Source organism: Mycteria americana, unplaced genomic scaffold (genome assembly GCF_035582795.1).
Source record: "Mycteria americana isolate JAX WOST 10 ecotype Jacksonville Zoo and Gardens unplaced genomic scaffold, USCA_MyAme_1.0 Scaffold_66, whole genome shotgun sequence".
Lineage (NCBI taxonomy): Eukaryota > Metazoa > Chordata > Aves > Ciconiiformes > Ciconiidae > Mycteria > Mycteria americana.
The window spans coordinates 320,436-337,796 of record NW_027445651.1 but is presented as its reverse complement, the minus strand read 5'-3'; the positions used below and the strand labels follow the sequence as shown (position 1 = coordinate 337,796).

Here is a 17,361-nt window from a genome sequence, read left to right as displayed (position 1 = left end):
CACAGATGTGTCACAGCTGGAGCTGTAACTCAGGTTGGGGCCAAGCACTAGAACTGAAGCTTGAAAGCTGCTCCCACGGGAAGGGGAGTCAGCCCTGGCTGAAGCCTCCCAGCAGAATGACCTCAGCAAGGTCAACAAAGGGAAGAGGGTAGCCCTCAGTTGCACTACCTGTAAGCTGGATCGGAGACAAGGCAGACTAGGATGGAGGATGCGCTTAGGGCCCTTACAAAATACCTACAGCCTCTGTCGCAAAGAGGGAGCTTGCCTGACCTCCCTCATGAAACAGCAGCAGAGTTTGTGCGCTTTGGCCCTCAATCACGTATCCCTGCCTTCCTAGACACAGTTGCTGGGCACTCAGGTTCAGTTTTCTATGGGGGACACGGAAGTCCTGGTGCTTGAACAGCAAAGGAGTCCTCAGCTGTTTGACTCTCCCTGCGCCACCCGGACAGTCAGTCCTACATCTCACAGCAGAGCAGCGCCTGGACCCTGGTCCCTTCAGTTCAATACCCATTTGGTGCGAGGTCTCAGCCCCTGCCTCACTCAGCACCAGGCTGAGCGGTGGCATTGGCATGGACGTGAGGAGCCCCCAGTCACCAGCAACACTGCATCGTAAGGGGATACGTTCGGGGATGACGGCCTGCATGCGGTGGGCAGGATTTATGGGCGCCTCTCCCTCTACATAAAGCAAGAAATGGAGGGCACAGGAGGCAGAGACTGCATTTCAGTTCTCTGGGCACCTCTCTGCACCTGCCAGGTCGAAGGCACCACCATTCAGCTGTAGATTCCTTTGCAACTACCATTCCTGCTATGACCTGCACATGCCCTCATGATGAGGGTCACACAGGTACAGACTGACACGTGTGTGCTCATGCGCGCCTGCGTGGAACCATGCAAAAATCCGTACGCTCACATTAAGCCAGGAAAACGTCAGCAACTGTGGACTCTGCTGAGGAGATGCTGAGGCCCACGTGTGACATGACCTCTCACGTGGGAGTCCTTGGGCATCCGGACGAGAAGCACGAGAGCGGCGCCCGTTTCCCGAACAACTTTGCCACAGACAAGCCCACAGGAATGACCCAGGTGCACATCACCTGCCTGCACGGGATGCCACCAGCACTTGAGCTGAGTCTTCTGCCTGCGCTGATGTGTTTCTGCCCCGGAAATCCTCGGGCCTCTCATCCCGGCACTTACAGAAGCCTTCATATGGGGAAGCACGTGGCTTAAGCCAGGAAATGAAAAGGCAGCAGTGCAGGAAACCAGAACACAGCCCATGCCATTAGCTGGGATGGTTTGCATTTGACGTGAGCTTGTCAGAAAATTATTACTTCCACAAAGGGTGCCTCTGGGCCTGAGGCAGTGCAGGGCTACTATAAAAGGCAGCCCAGCTCTCTGCTCTCTCATCCACTTCTCTCGCCTCCTTCTCCTTGGGAATCAGGTGAGTGTGAAGCCTCTTCTCCTCCTCCTTCAAGGTCAGGTCTTTCCCTGATGTATGTCTCAGCTGATATGGGCTGTCCTAGCCCAGGGCTGGGACCTGCTTCTCATGGGAGAGGGAAGGGGAGAGAAAGCCTTCCACAGAGAGAGGCTGGGACTTAGCTGAGGTGGCTCCTGGGCTTTGAGCTGGGCAGCATAAGCTGGGCCAGGAGGTGCCTTGGCTCCACTGTGGTTGGGCGCAGTGCTGCTCCTCATGTATCCGTTGTGCTTTGCTTCCCCTGCCCCCTCTCCCAGGTGCACCCCTGGCCCAGAGACATGTCCTGCTACGACCAGTGCCAGCCCTGCCAGCCCTGCGGCCCGACCCCGCTGGCCAACAGCTGCAATGAGCCCTGTGTCAGGCAGTGCCAGCCTTCCACTGTTGTCATCGAGCCCTCCCCCGTGGTGGTGATTCTTCCTGGCCCCATCCTCAGCTCCTTCCCGCAGAACACCGTTGTGGGCTCCTCCACCTCTGCTGCTGTTGGCAGCATCCTCAGCTGTAACGGAGTCCCCATCACCTCTGGGTGCTGTGACCTCTCCTGTATCACCAGCCGCTACTGTGGCAGCAGAAGGTGCCCCCCTTGCTAAAGCCACCGGTGACAGCCCAGACAAGGAACCCCGGGAGCCCCGAAGATGATGCCAGACTGAATGACGGAGATCGTGGCTACTGCTTTGAGAGGGTCTGAGCACGCCCCGCTCCTCCTGCAAAGGGTGTCAGCCCTTTGGAAGGGGCCAGCCTGGGCTCTCTGAAAACATGGCCGATGCCTCTCGTTCCCTTCCTCCCCTCTCTCCTTTCCCTCCTTGTCCTTGGTTGTGTTCTGCTCCCTGGGCCATGAGGCCCACCAAAGCCAGCTTAGGGGGGACCTGCCTGCCCCTCTCCCTCTGTCGGGCAGCCAGACAGGTGCCCTGTGGGAACTCTCCCTTGATCATGGGGCACTGACTCTTGGCTGCCCATGGTGATCCTTTCACTGTGGCCTCTCCTCACAGACATCTTGTTGCCCTCTTTGGACTCATTAAACTCTGCTGCATCCCAGCCTCTGGCTCTGTGTGGTCCTTTCCTCTCTGCATGCTCTCTAAAGCTGTCCAGGGAGAAAGGAGATAAGCTGGGAGGGAACAAATGGGTGAGCAAGTGGACCCTTTCTCATTCTGAGAGGACTGGGAGGGCAGGACACACTGCCTGTGGGCCTCCTTCGGTCCCTGTTCCTTGGAGCTGAGGACGACGTCTCTGGCTACTCCACAGCCAGTGACCATCAGCCCTTCCCTTGCTGCATCTCTGCCCAGAAATATTCCCCTTGGCCTCAGAGCATGCCCCACAGATGGTGATCCCAACTTGTGCTGTCTTCATGGGAGGACCCCAGTGCTGCAGGAGGTCCTGGGAGGTCAGCAGCCCCACAAGCACTCAAGGCAGTTCCTCTTGCTCTGGATGGAGCTGCGCTGGGGGAGGAGGCTCAGACAGAAGATGGCCGTGGGGATGGAAGGAGGGGATGGTAGGAGAAATCACCTTGTCTACAGCCCAGAGCCTCCTCCTCACCTTCCCACCCGTCCCCAGAAGGAAGGGGCACGGCATGCCACCAAGGGCAAGGGTAGCTAGGGTAGGGCAAGTCCCCTGTTCTTCCGCCACATCCATACAGCGCCCTGTGCAGCCCAGCGGTTGGTTACACAGATTGGCAGGGCTGAGGTGTCTCGCAGGCTGCACATCCCCAACTCCCATCACACCGAGCAGCTCCAGGACAAAAAGGTTATTCGCATGGGCCTGCAAGGTGACACAGGTGAGCATCTTACAGTTCCTCCCGTGGTACTGTAGAGAGCGCACCGATCACAACAGCCCACGCTCTCTCTTTGCAGCTCATGGCAAGTGCAATCTCGTCCTGGGGTGCAGGGGAAGAAGAGTTCCATGGCAGAAGCTCTCTTGAAGCAAAATTCGCGGAGACTACCCTTTAAAGTCCGAGTCTCCCAGCAGGCGAATCGGAGTTTCAGAGTGTTCCCGAAATAAAACTCAATAGCAACAGAGTTACTATTAAGCAGGCATCCTTTATTACAGTGCTGGGCAGCACTGGGGATTGCTCCACCATAGGTGCTCCGACAAACAAGCAAGATCGCAGAGATTATGTGTTGCAAAATCATACATATTCATAAGATTAATTTACATAAACGTGCGATTTCTTGGAACTCGTTAATATATGCAAATGTCTCTGGCGCATGCGTACTTAAGTCCTTAGGTGGTCGTTAGGGATCCTCTGGTGGTCGTTGGAGGAAGTCGGTAGTCTTCATCACTCTGACCGCTGACCGAACTTTGTCTCTACGCATGCTCAGTCCATCTTTGTCTTGCTCATACCTTCCTTGCATATCCAAAACCAGTTGGTTCTTGTATAGCTTCTCCTTATCAGCCCTTTCCAGGGACACAGGGCTTGAAGAATTAATTCCTTCTTATCTGTCTACATTGCGACTATCTAAGCTAACCAAGGATTTAACACAGGCAAGGCATTCTTACTCTAATGATTGTTGTTAGGAGGGGGAAAGACCATAGACATGTCCTTCGAATAAAGGGTGCTCATTAGCAATTCAACAATACTCACAGGCTAGGCTAAATTATCTGCGAAAGGGGAGCTAAAAGGAAAGATCCCTTAGAGTTGAGCAACCAAGCTACTTACAACATTTCTTTTTTTCTTTGGGGATTTTAGCTCTTTTCACGCTCACCACCACCTCCTTTCCCCTCAGGCCGCTAACCCCAGCATCTTCGCCTGCAGATCTCTGGGTGCTTAAGTGAAATCGGGCCGCCAAGGGAGCACTGAGGGCCCTTTCCCCAGAGCTCAGCCTTGCGCAGAAGGGCCTCCTGCCAGGATGCCAAGCGAGGAGAACTGTGCTGTGCCCCTCCTCCTAGCTCCCTCTTCTCCTGAAGCCTACAGCTCATGGGGAACAGCCTTTGGTGCTTGAACCTCAGAAATTTGGGGCTACCAAGACAGACGAGATCTACTGCACTGACCTACCTGTGAAACATTGAGAGGGAATGGGCTGGAAAAGAGAGGCAATGAGGGATGGATGGTTGGGGAAAGAAATGCAGGTGAAGGGGGTCTGAGACAACCAAGGGAGCAGGGGTTTCTTCTCTGTCATCAGTTCTGATGACAGACCTTTGCTAGCAGAGTCAGAAAGAGCTGAAGAAAGCAGGTCATCAGCACAGGAGCTCCCACTCACAGCTCTCCTCCCACATGGCCTTTGGGGTCTCGTTGTTCGTCTGAGGCTATGGCAGGAGGGTTGGTGGGCTGTGCTCTGCCCGTGGCTGTAAACCTGCCACTAGTTCCCAGGTACACAAGCACAAAGGCCAATTGACATCATTGCCCACCGTCCTCTGGGGGGAACAACAGTGGGAGAAAGAGACTGCTCCTGGTGCCACAGGTACAAGCAGGAAAAAAAAGCACGTGAATGACAAGCAGTCATGGCACTTCTAATTACCATAATTGGTGCAAAACTAAAAAGACCTCGGCTGGCTTCCAGGCACCCACCCAGCTGCTCGCTCTCTCCCTCTCCCTCCTCAACAGGACAGAAGGAGAAAGTCGGGTGAAAAAGGTTGTGGGTCGAGATAAAGGCAGGGGGATTACTTACCAATTACTGTCACAGGCAAAACAGACTTGGCTTGGGGAAGACTCATTTAACATAGTGCCAATTAAAAATAGAGCAGGATGGTGAGAAACGGCCAAAAAACCCCTAAAACACCTTCACTCCATCCCCCCCTCTTTTTCACAGGCTCAACTTCCCTCCTTCATTCACGGCTCTTCTGTTTCCTCCACCCCCAAGCAGCGCAGTGGGATGTGGAATGGGGGGTTGCCGTCAGTACGCAACAGTTCCTTTCTGCCGCTGTTTCCTCCTCACATTTTTCTCCGCTCCAGCGTGAGCCCTTCCCATAGGCTGCAGTCTTTCAAGACCAGCTCCAGCGTGGGTCCTGTCCACGGGCTGCAGTCCTTCCAGACAAGTCTGCTCCAGCGTGGGTCCTCCAGGGGCCACAGTTCCTGCCAGGAGCCTGCTTCAGCATGGGCTCTGCACAGGCCGCAGTTCCTGCAGGGCATAGCCACCCGGTCCGGCGTGGGATCCTCCATGGGCTGCAGTGTGGATATCCGCTCCACCATGGTCTCTCCCACGGGCTGCCCGGGAATCTCTGCACCATTGCCTGGAGCACCTCCTCCTCCTCCTCCCTCCTCTCTGGCCTCGGTGCTTGCAGGATTGTTTCTCACACTTTTTTTGTAGTTCATTCCTCATCTCCTGTGCAGTGTTTTGCCCTTTCTCGGATATGGTTTCACGGAGGCACCACCAGCGTTGCTCATGGGGTGGAGGTAACTTTGAATAACCTCAAGAAAAATGGTATTCTTGGTCGTGCTTTCAGATGTGGAAAGAAATGCTCCAAAAATGCACCCATCTCATGTCCTTGGTAGATCTTTCTAATGCCTTTATCAAGTGGAGCGGATGGAGCTAGTTATGGTGATTTCCTTATTTTTATTATCATCAGATCTTACCTGCTGTATTTCGCATTCTCCACGGGCCTCTTTGAGCCCCCAGGGCACTTTCCCAAAGGACTGCGCCTGGCGGGTCCCTGAGGGGACAAAAATCTGCTCTTACGGAGTGCAGGGTGGCAATTCTGCCTTCTGTTTTGCAGAGCCACTGCACACTCCAGACATGAGAGCTATCCCAGCTTTTCTCCAACACCCCGATAAGATCATAGGTCTGCAAGTGTGCACAGACTTTTAGGTTGTCCTGCTCGTGTGCTGGCTCAGGCTCTTGCCTTACATATGTCTGGGGTCAAGCTGGAAAGGCAAGTCACCGAGTCAGTGAGTCAAGGTCAGGATGAGGTCTCAGGACAGTAATCAGGGTTCAACAATGTCCGGCGATCACCAGGTGTGTTCGCAGAGATAAGGAAGGTCTGAGCTCAAGCTGGGAAGTCACCCGCATGTCAGGGTCCAAAGCGAGATGAGTGGGGTCCATGACCAGGTACAGGCACAGATGTGTCACAGCTGGAGCTGTAACTCAGGTTGGGGCCAAGCACTAGAACTGAAGCTTGAAAGCTGCTCCCACGGGAAGGGGAGTCAGCCCTGGCTGAAGCCTCCCAGCAGAATGACCTCAGCAAGGTCAACAAAGGGAAGAGGGTAGCCCTCAGTTGCACTACCTGTAAGCTGGATCGGAGACAAGGCAGACTAGGATGGAGGATGCGCTTAGGGCCCTTACAAAATACCTACAGCCTCTGTCGCAAAGAGGGAGCTTGCCTGACCTCCCTCATGAAACAGCAGCAGAGTTTGTGCGCTTTGGCCCTCAATCACATATCCCTGCCTTCCTAGACACAGTTGCTGGGCACTCAGGTTCAGTTTTCTATGGGGGACACGGAAGTCCTGGTGCTTGAACAGCAAAGGAGTCCTCAGCTGTTTGACTCTCCCTGCGCCACCCGGACAGTCAGTCCTACATCTCACAGCAGAGCAGCGCCTGGACCCTGGTCCCTTCAGTTCAATACCCATTTGGTGCGAGGTCTCAGCCCCTGCCTCACTCAGCACCAGGCTGAGCGGTGGCATTGGCATGGACGTGAGGAGCCCCCAGTCACCAGCAACACTGCATCGTAAGGGGATACGTTCGGGGATGACGGCCTGCATACGGTGGGCAGGATTTATGGGCGCCTCTCCCTCTACATAAAGCAAGAAATGGAGGGCACAGGAGGCAGAGACTGCATTTCAGTTCTCTGGGCACCTCTCTGCACCTGCCAGGTCGAAGGCACCACCATTCAGCTGTAGATTCCTTTGCAACTACCATTCCTGCTATGACCTGCACATGCCCTCATGATGAGGGTCACACAGGTACAGACTGACACGTGTGTGCTCATGCGCGCCTGCGTGGAACCATGCAAAAATCCGTACGCTCACATTAAGCCAGGAAAACGTCAGCAACTGTGGACTCTGCTGAGGAGATGCTGAGGCCCACGTGTGACATGACCTCTCACGTGGGAGTCCTTGGGCATCCGGACGAGAAGCACGAGAGCGGCGCCCGTTTCCCGAACAACTTTGCCACAGACAAGCCCACAGGAATGACCCAGGTGCACATCACCTGCCTGCATGGGATGCCACCAGCACTTGAGCTGAGTCTTCTGCCTGCGCTGATGTGTTTCTGCCCCGGAAATCCTCGGGCCTCTCATCCCGGCACTTACAGAAGCCTTCATATGGGGAAGCACGTGGCTTAAGCCAGGAAATGAAAAGGCAGCAGTGCAGGAAACCAGAACACAGCCCATGCCATTAGCTGGGATGGTTTGCATTTGACGTGAGCTTGTCAGAAAATTATTACTTCCACAAAGGGTGCCTCTGGGCCTGAGGCAGTGCAGGGCTACTATAAAAGGCAGCCCAGCTCTCTGCTCTCTCATCCACTTCTCTCGCCTCCTTCTCCTTGGGAATCAGGTGAGTGTGAAGCCTCTTCTCCTCCTCCTTCAAGGTCAGGTCTTTCCCTGATGTATGTCTCAGCTGATATGGGCTGTCCTAGCCCAGGGCTGGGACCTGCTTCTCATGGGAGAGGGAAGGGGAGAGAAAGCCTTCCACAGAGAGAGGCTGGGACTTAGCTGAGGTGGCTCCTGGGCTTTGAGCTGGGCAGCATAAGCTGGGCCAGGAGGTGCCTTGGCTCCACTGTGGTTGGGCGCAGTGCTGCTCCTCATGTATCCGTTGTGCTTTGCTTCCCCTGCCCCCTCTCCCAGGTGCACCCCTGGCCCAGAGACATGTCCTGCTACGACCAGTGCCAGCCCTGCCAGCCCTGCGGCCCGACCCCGCTGGCCAACAGCTGCAATGAGCCCTGTGTCAGGCAGTGCCAGCCTTCCACTGTTGTCATCGAGCCCTCCCCCGTGGTGGTGATTCTTCCTGGCCCCATCCTCAGCTCCTTCCCGCAGAACACCGTTGTGGGCTCCTCCACCTCTGCTGCTGTTGGCAGCATCCTCAGCTGTAACGGAGTCCCCATCACCTCTGGGTGCTGTGACCTCTCCTGTATCACCAGCCGCTACTGTGGCAGCAGAAGGTGCCCCCCTTGCTAAAGCCACCGGTGACAGCCCAGACAAGGAACCCCGGGAGCCCCGAAGATGATGCCAGACTGAATGACGGAGATCGTGGCTACTGCTTTGAGAGGGTCTGAGCACGCCCCGCTCCTCCTGCAAAGGGTGTCAGCCCTTTGGAAGGGGCCAGCCTGGGCTCTCTGAAAACATGGCCGATGCCTCTCGTTCCCTTCCTCCCCTCTCTCCTTTCCCTCCTTGTCCTTGGTTGTGTTCTGCTCCCTGGGCCATGAGGCCCACCAAAGCCAGCTTAGGGGGGACCTGCCTGCCCCTCTCCCTCTGTCGGGCAGCCAGACAGGTGCCCTGTGGGAACTCTCCCTTGATCATGGGGCACTGACTCTTGGCTGCCCATGGTGATCCTTTCACTGTGGCCTCTCCTCACAGACATCTTGTTGCCCTCTTTGGACTCATTAAACTCTGCTGCATCCCAGCCTCTGGCTCTGTGTGGTCCTTTCCTCTCTGCATGCTCTCTAAAGCTGTCCAGGGAGAAAGGAGATAAGCTGGGAGGGAACAAATGGGTGAGCAAGTGGACCCTTTCTCATTCTGAGAGGACTGGGAGGGCAGGACACACTGCCTGTGGGCCTCCTTCGGTCCCTGTTCCTTGGAGCTGAGGACGACGTCTCTGGCTACTCCACAGCCAGTGACCATCAGCCCTTCCCTTGCTGCATCTCTGCCCAGAAATATTCCCCTTGGCCTCAGAGCATGCCCCACAGATGGTGATCCCAACTTGTGCTGTCTTCATGGGAGGACCCCAGTGCTGCAGGAGGTCCTGGGAGGTCAGCAGCCCCACAAGCACTCAAGGCAGTTCCTCTTGCTCTGGATGGAGCTGCGCTGGGGGAGGAGGCTCAGACAGAAGATGGCCGTGGGGATGGAAGGAGGGGATGGTAGGAGAAATCACCTTGTCTACAGCCCAGAGCCTCCTCCTCACCTTCCCACCCGTCCCCAGAAGGAAGGGGCACGGCATGCCACCAAGGGCAAGGGTAGCTAGGGTAGGGCAAGTCCCCTGTTCTTCCGCCACATCCATACAGCGCCCTGTGCAGCCCAGCGGTTGGTTACACAGATTGGCAGGGCTGAGGTGTCTCGCAGGCTGCACATCCCCAACTCCCATCACACCGAGCAGCTCCAGGACAAAAAGGTTATTCGCATGGGCCTGCAAGGTGACACAGGTGAGCATCTTACAGTTCCTCCCGTGGTACTGTAGAGAGCGCACCGATCACAACAGCCCACGCTCTCTCTTTGCAGCTCATGGCAAGTGCAATCTCGTCCTGGGGTGCAGGGGAAGAAGAGTTCCATGGCAGAAGCTCTCTTGAAGCAAAATTCGCGGAGACTACCCTTTAAAGTCCGAGTCTCCCAGCAGGCGAATCGCAGTTTCAGAGTGTTCCCGAAATAAAACTCAATAGCAACAGAGTTACTATTAAGCAGGCATCCTTTATTACAGTGCTGGGCAGCACTGGGGATTGCTCCACCATAGGTGCTCCGACAAACAAGCAAGATCGCAGAGATTATGTGTTGCAAAATCATACATATTCATAAGATTAATTTACATAAACGTGCGATTTCTTGGAACTCGTTAATATATGCAAATGTCTCTGGCGCATGCGTACTTAAGTCCTTAGGTGGTCGTTAGGGATCCTCTGGTGGTCGTTGGAGGAAGTCGGTAGTCTTCATCACTCTGACCGCTGACCGAACTTTGTCTCTACGCATGCTCAGTCCATCTTTGTCTTGCTCATACCTTCCTTGCATATCCAAAACCAGTTGGTTCTTGTATAGCTTCTCCTTATCAGCCCTTTCCAGGGACACAGGGCTTGAAGAATTAATTCCTTCTTATCTGTCTACATTGCGACTATCTAAGCTAACCAAGGATTTAACACAGGCAAGGCATTCTTACTCTAATGATTGTTGTTAGGAGGGGGAAAGACCATAGACATGTCCTTCGAATAAAGGGTGCTCATTAGCAATTCAACAATACTCACAGGCTAGGCTAAATTATCTGCGAAAGGGGAGCTAAAAGGAAAGATCCCTTAGAGTTGAGCAACCAAGCTACTTACAACATTTCTTTTTTTCTTTGGGGATTTTAGCTCTTTTCACGCTCACCACCACCTCCTTTCCCCTCAGGCCGCTAACCCCAGCATCTTCGCCTGCAGATCTCTGGGTGCTTAAGTGAAATCGGGCCGCCAAGGGAGCACTGAGGGCCCTTTCCCCAGAGCTCAGCCTTGCGCAGAAGGGCCTCCTGCCAGGATGCCAAGCGAGGAGAACTGTGCTGTGCCCCTCCTCCTAGCTCCCTCTTCTCCTGAAGCCTACAGCTCATGGGGAACAGCCTTTGGTGCTTGAACCTCAGAAATTTGGGGCTACCAAGACAGACGAGATCTACTGCACTGACCTACCTGTGAAACATTGAGAGGGAATGGGCTGGAAAAGAGAGGCAATGAGGGATGGATGGTTGGGGAAAGAAATGCAGGTGAAGGGGGTCTGAGACAACCAAGGGAGCAGGGGTTTCTTCTCTGTCATCAGTTCTGATGACAGACCTTTGCTAGCAGAGTCAGAAAGAGCTGAAGAAAGCAGGTCATCAGCACAGGAGCTCCCACTCACAGCTCTCCTCCCACATGGCCTTTGGGGTCTCGTTGTTCGTCTGAGGCTATGGCAGGAGGGTTGGTGGGCTGTGCTCTGCCCGTGGCTGTAAACCTGCCACTAGTTCCCAGGTACACAAGCACAAAGGCCAATTGACATCATTGCCCACCGTCCTCTGGGGGGAACAACAGTGGGAGAAAGAGACTGCTCCTGGTGCCACAGGTACAAGCAGGAAAAAAAAGCACGTGAATGACAAGCAGTCATGGCACTTCTAATTACCATAATTGGTGCAAAACTAAAAAGACCTCGGCTGGCTTCCAGGCACCCACCCAGCTGCTCGCTCTCTCCCTCTCCCTCCTCAACAGGACAGAAGGAGAAAGTCGGGTGAAAAAGGTTGTGGGTCGAGATAAAGGCAGGGGGATTACTTACCAATTACTGTCACAGGCAAAACAGACTTGGCTTGGGGAAGACTCATTTAACATAGTGCCAATTAAAAATAGAGCAGGATGGTGAGAAACGGCCAAAAAACCCCTAAAACACCTTCACTCCATCCCCCCCTCTTTTTCACAGGCTCAACTTCCCTCCTTCATTCACGGCTCTTCTGTTTCCTCCACCCCCAAGCAGCGCAGTGGGATGTGGAATGGGGGGTTGCCGTCAGTACGCAACAGTTCCTTTCTGCCGCTGTTTCCTCCTCACATTTTTCTCCGCTCCAGCGTGAGCCCTTCCCATAGGCTGCAGTCTTTCAAGACCAGCTCCAGCGTGGGTCCTGTCCACGGGCTGCAGTCCTTCCAGACAAGTCTGCTCCAGCGTGGGTCCTCCAGGGGCCACAGTTCCTGCCAGGAGCCTGCTTCAGCATGGGCTCTGCACAGGCCGCAGTTCCTGCAGGGCATAGCCACCCGGTCCGGCGTGGGATCCTCCATGGGCTGCAGTGTGGATATCCGCTCCACCATGGTCTCTCCCACGGGCTGCCCGGGAATCTCTGCACCATTGCCTGGAGCACCTCCTCCTCCTCCTCCCTCCTCTCTGGCCTCGGTGCTTGCAGGATTGTTTCTCACACTTTTTTTGTAGTTCATTCCTCATCTCCTGTGCAGTGTTTTGCCCTTTCTCGGATATGGTTTCACGGAGGCACCACCAGCGTTGCTCATGGGGTGGAGGTAACTTTGAATAACCTCAAGAAAAATGGTATTCTTGGTCGTGCTTTCAGATGTGGAAAGAAATGCTCCAAAAATGCACCCATCTCATGTCCTTGGTAGATCTTTCTAATGCCTTTATCAAGTGGAGCGGATGGAGCTAGTTATGGTGATTTCCTTATTTTTATTATCATCAGATCTTACCTGCTGTATTTCGCATTCTCCACGGGCCTCTTTGAGCCCCCAGGGCACTTTCCCAAAGGACTGCGCCTGGCGGGTCCCTGAGGGGACAAAAATCTGCTCTTACGGAGTGCAGGGTGGCAATTCTGCCTTCTGTTTTGCAGAGCCACTGCACACTCCAGACATGAGAGCTATCCCAGCTTTTCTCCAACACCCCGATAAGATCATAGGTCTGCAAGTGTGCACAGACTTTTAGGTTGTCCTGCTCGTGTGCTGGCTCAGGCTCTTGCCTTACATATGTCTGGGGTCAAGCTGGAAAGGCAAGTCACCGAGTCAGTGAGTCAAGGTCAGGATGAGGTCTCAGGACAGTAATCAGGGTTCAACAATGTCCGGCGATCACCAGGTGTGTTCGCAGAGATAAGGAAGGTCTGAGCTCAAGCTGGGAAGTCACCCGCATGTCAGGGTCCAAAGCGAGATGAGTGGGGTCCATGACCAGGTACAGGCACAGATGTGTCACAGCTGGAGCTGTAACTCAGGTTGGGGCCAAGCACTAGAACTGAAGCTTGAAAGCTGCTCCCACGGGAAGGGGAGTCAGCCCTGGCTGAAGCCTCCCAGCAGAATGACCTCAGCAAGGTCAACAAAGGGAAGAGGGTAGCCCTCAGTTGCACTACCTGTAAGCTGGATCGGAGACAAGGCAGACTAGGATGGAGGATGCGCTTAGGGCCCTTACAAAATACCTACAGCCTCTGTCGCAAAGAGGGAGCTTGCCTGACCTCCCTCATGAAACAGCAGCAGAGTTTGTGCGCTTTGGCCCTCAATCACGTATCCCTGCCTTCCTAGACACAGTTGCTGGGCACTCAGGTTCAGTTTTCTATGGGGGACACGGAAGTCCTGGTGCTTGAACAGCAAAGGAGTCCTCAGCTGTTTGACTCTCCCTGCGCCACCCGGACAGTCAGTCCTACATCTCACAGCAGAGCAGCGCCTGGACCCTGGTCCCTTCAGTTCAATACCCATTTGGTGCGAGGTCTCAGCCCCTGCCTCACTCAGCACCAGGCTGAGCGGTGGCATTGGCATGGACGTGAGGAGCCCCCAGTCACCAGCAACACTGCATCGTAAGGGGATACGTTCGGGGATGACGGCCTGCATGCGGTGGGCAGGATTTATGGGCGCCTCTCCCTCTACATAAAGCAAGAAATGGAGGGCACAGGAGGCAGAGACTGCATTTCAGTTCTCTGGGCACCTCTCTGCACCTGCCAGGTCGAAGGCACCACCATTCAGCTGTAGATTCCTTTGCAACTACCATTCCTGCTATGACCTGCACATGCCCTCATGATGAGGGTCACACAGGTACAGACTGACACGTGTGTGCTCATGCGCGCCTGCGTGGAACCATGCAAAAATCCGTACGCTCACATTAAGCCAGGAAAACGTCAGCAACTGTGGACTCTGCTGAGGAGATGCTGAGGCCCACGTGTGACATGACCTCTCACGTGGGAGTCCTTGGGCATCCGGACGAGAAGCACGAGAGCGGCGCCCGTTTCCCGAACAACTTTGCCACAGACAAGCCCACAGGAATGACCCAGGTGCACATCACCTGCCTGCACGGGATGCCACCAGCACTTGAGCTGAGTCTTCTGCCTGCGCTGATGTGTTTCTGCCCCGGAAATCCTCGGGCCTCTCATCCCGGCACTTACAGAAGCCTTCATATGGGGAAGCACGTGGCTTAAGCCAGGAAATGAAAAGGCAGCAGTGCAGGAAACCAGAACACAGCCCATGCCATTAGCTGGGATGGTTTGCATTTGACGTGAGCTTGTCAGAAAATTATTACTTCCACAAAGGGTGCCTCTGGGCCTGAGGCAGTGCAGGGCTACTATAAAAGGCAGCCCAGCTCTCTGCTCTCTCATCCACTTCTCTCGCCTCCTTCTCCTTGGGAATCAGGTGAGTGTGAAGCCTCTTCTCCTCCTCCTTCAAGGTCAGGTCTTTCCCTGATGTATGTCTCAGCTGATATGGGCTGTCCTAGCCCAGGGCTGGGACCTGCTTCTCATGGGAGAGGGAAGGGGAGAGAAAGCCTTCCACAGAGAGAGGCTGGGACTTAGCTGAGGTGGCTCCTGGGCTTTGAGCTGGGCAGCATAAGCTGGGCCAGGAGGTGCCTTGGCTCCACTGTGGTTGGGCGCAGTGCTGCTCCTCATGTATCCGTTGTGCTTTGCTTCCCCTGCCCCCTCTCCCAGGTGCACCCCTGGCCCAGAGACATGTCCTGCTACGACCAGTGCCAGCCCTGCCAGCCCTGCGGCCCGACCCCGCTGGCCAACAGCTGCAATGAGCCCTGTGTCAGGCAGTGCCAGAACTCCACTGTTGTCATCCAGCCCTCCCCCGTGGTGGTGACCCTGCCCGGCCCCATCCTCAGCTCCTTCCCGCAGAACACCGTTGTGGGCTCCTCCACCTCCGCTGCTGTTGGCAGCATCCTCAGCTGTGACGGAGTCCCCATCACCTCTGGGTGCTGTGACCTCTCCTGTATCACCAGCCGCTACTGTGGCAGCAGAAGGTGCCCCCCTTGCTAAAGCCACCGGTGACAGCCCAGACAAGGAACCCCGGGAGCCCCGAAGATGATGCCAGACTGAATGACGGAGATCGTGGCTACTGCTTTGAGAGGGTCTGAGCACGCCCCGCTCCTCCTGCAAAGGGTGTCAGCCCTTTGGAAGGGGCCAGCCTGGGCTCTCTGAAAACATGGCCGATGCCTCTCGTTCCCTTCCTCCCCTCTCTCCTTTCCCTCCTTGTCCTTGGTTGTGTTCTGCTCCCTGGGCCATGAGGCCCACCAAAGCCAGCTTAGGGGGGACCTGCCTGCCCCTCTCCCTCTGTCGGGCAGCCAGACAGGTGCCCTGTGGGAACTCTCCCTTGATCATGGGGCACTGACTCTTGGCTGCCCATGGTGATCCTTTCACTGTGGCCTCTCCTCACAGACATCTTGTTGCCCTCTTTGGACTCATTAAACTCTGCTGCATCCCAGCCTCTGGCTCTGTGTGGTCCTTTCCTCTCTGCATGCTCTCTAAAGCTGTCCAGGGAGAAAGGAGATAAGCTGGGAGGGAACAAATGGGTGAGCAAGTGGACCCTTTCTCATTCCGAGAGGACTGGGAGGGCAGGACACACTGCCTGTGGGCCTCCTTCGGTCCCTGTTCCTTGGAGCTGAGGACGACGTCTCTGGCTACTCCACAGCCAGTGACCATCAGCCCTTCCCTTGCTGCATCTCTGCCCAGAAATATTCCCCTTGGCCTCAGAGCATGCCCCACAGATGGTGATCCCAACTTGTGCTGTCTTCATGGGAGGACCCCAGTGCTGCAGGAGGTCCTGGGAGGTCAGCAGCCCCACAAGCACTCAAGGCAGTTCCTCTTGCTCTGGATGGAGCTGCGCTGGGGGAGGAGGCTCAGACAGAAGATGGCCGTGGGGATGGAAGGAGGGGATGGTAGGAGAAATCACCTTGTCTACAGCCCAGAGCCTCCTCCTCACCTTCCCACCCGTCCCCAGAAGGAAGGGGCACGGCATGCCACCAAGGGCAAGGGTAGCTAGGGTAGGGCAAGTCCCCTGTTCTTCCGCCACATCCATACAGCGCCCTGTGCAGCCCAGCGGTTGGTTACACAGATTGGCAGGGCTGAGGTGTCTCGCAGGCTGCACATCCCCAACTCCCATCACACCGAGCAGCTCCAGGACAAAAAGGTTATTCGCATGGGCCTGCAAGGTGACACAGGTGAGCATCTTACAGTTCCTCCCGTGGTACTGTAGAGAGCGCACCGATCACAACAGCCCACGCTCTCTCTTTGCAGCTCATGGCAAGTGCAATCTCGTCCTGGGGTGCAGGGGAAGAAGAGTTCCATGGCAGAAGCTCTCTTGAAGCAAAATTCGCGGAGACTACCCTTTAAAGTCCGAGTCTCCCAGCAGGCGAATCGCAGTTTCAGAGTGTTCCCGAAATAAAACTCAATAGCAACAGAGTTACTATTAAGCAGGCATCCTTTATTACAGTGCTGGGCAGCACTGGGGATTGCTCCACCATAGGTGCTCCGACAAACAAGCAAGATCGCAGAGATTATGTGTTGCAAAATCATACATATTCATAAGATTAATTTACATAAACGTGCGATTTCTTGGAACTCGTTAATATATGCAAATGTCTCTGGCGCATGCGTACTTAAGTCCTTAGGTGGTCGTTAGGGATCCTCTGGTGGTCGTTGGAGGAAGTCGGTAGTCTTCATCACTCTGACCGCTGACCGAACTTTGTCTCTACGCATGCTCAGTCCATCTTTGTCTTGCTCATACCTTCCTTGCATATCCAAAACCAGTTGGTTCTTGTATAGCTTCTCCTTATCAGCCCTTTCCAGGGACACAGGGCTTGAAGAATTAATTCCTTCTTATCTGTCTACATTGCGACTATCTAAGCTAACCAAGGATTTAACACAGGCAAGGCATTCTTACTCTAATGATTGTTGTTAGGAGGGGGAAAGACCATAGACATGTCCTTCGAATAAAGGGTGCTCATTAGCAATTCAACAATACTCACAGGCTAGGCTAAATTATCTGCGAAAGGGGAGCTAAAAGGAAAGATCCCTTAGAGTTGAGCAACCAAGCTACTTACAACATTTCTTTTTTTCTTTGGGGATTTTAGCTCTTTTCACGCTCACCACCACCTCCTTTCCCCTCAGGCCGCTAACCCCAGCATCTTCGCCTGCAGATCTCTGGGTGCTTAAGTGAAATCGGGCCGCCAAGGGAGCACTGAGGGCCCTTTCCCCAGAGCTCAGCCTTGCGCAGAAGGGCCTCCTGCCAGGATGCCAAGCGAGGAGAACTGTGCTGTGCCCCTCCTCCTAGCTCCCTCTTCTCCTGAAGCCTACAGCTCATGGGGAACAGCCTTTGGTGCTTGAACCTCAGAAATTTGGGGCTACCAAGACAGACGAGATCTACTGCACTGACCTACCTGTG

At 54.8% G+C, this 17,361-nt stretch overlaps 1 protein-coding gene across 1 annotated transcript; it reads left to right on the top strand.

Moving 5' to 3' along the window:
* Positions 1-14,648: 14,648 nt before the first annotated feature.
* On the top strand, positions 14,649-14,957 carry LOC142404066 (feather keratin Cos2-3). The gene has a single exon (XM_075490461.1). It carries the CDS (start codon positions 14,649-14,651, stop codon positions 14,955-14,957), a length of 309 nt encoding a protein of 102 aa, XP_075346576.1.
* Positions 14,958-17,361: the final 2,404 nt, after the last annotated feature.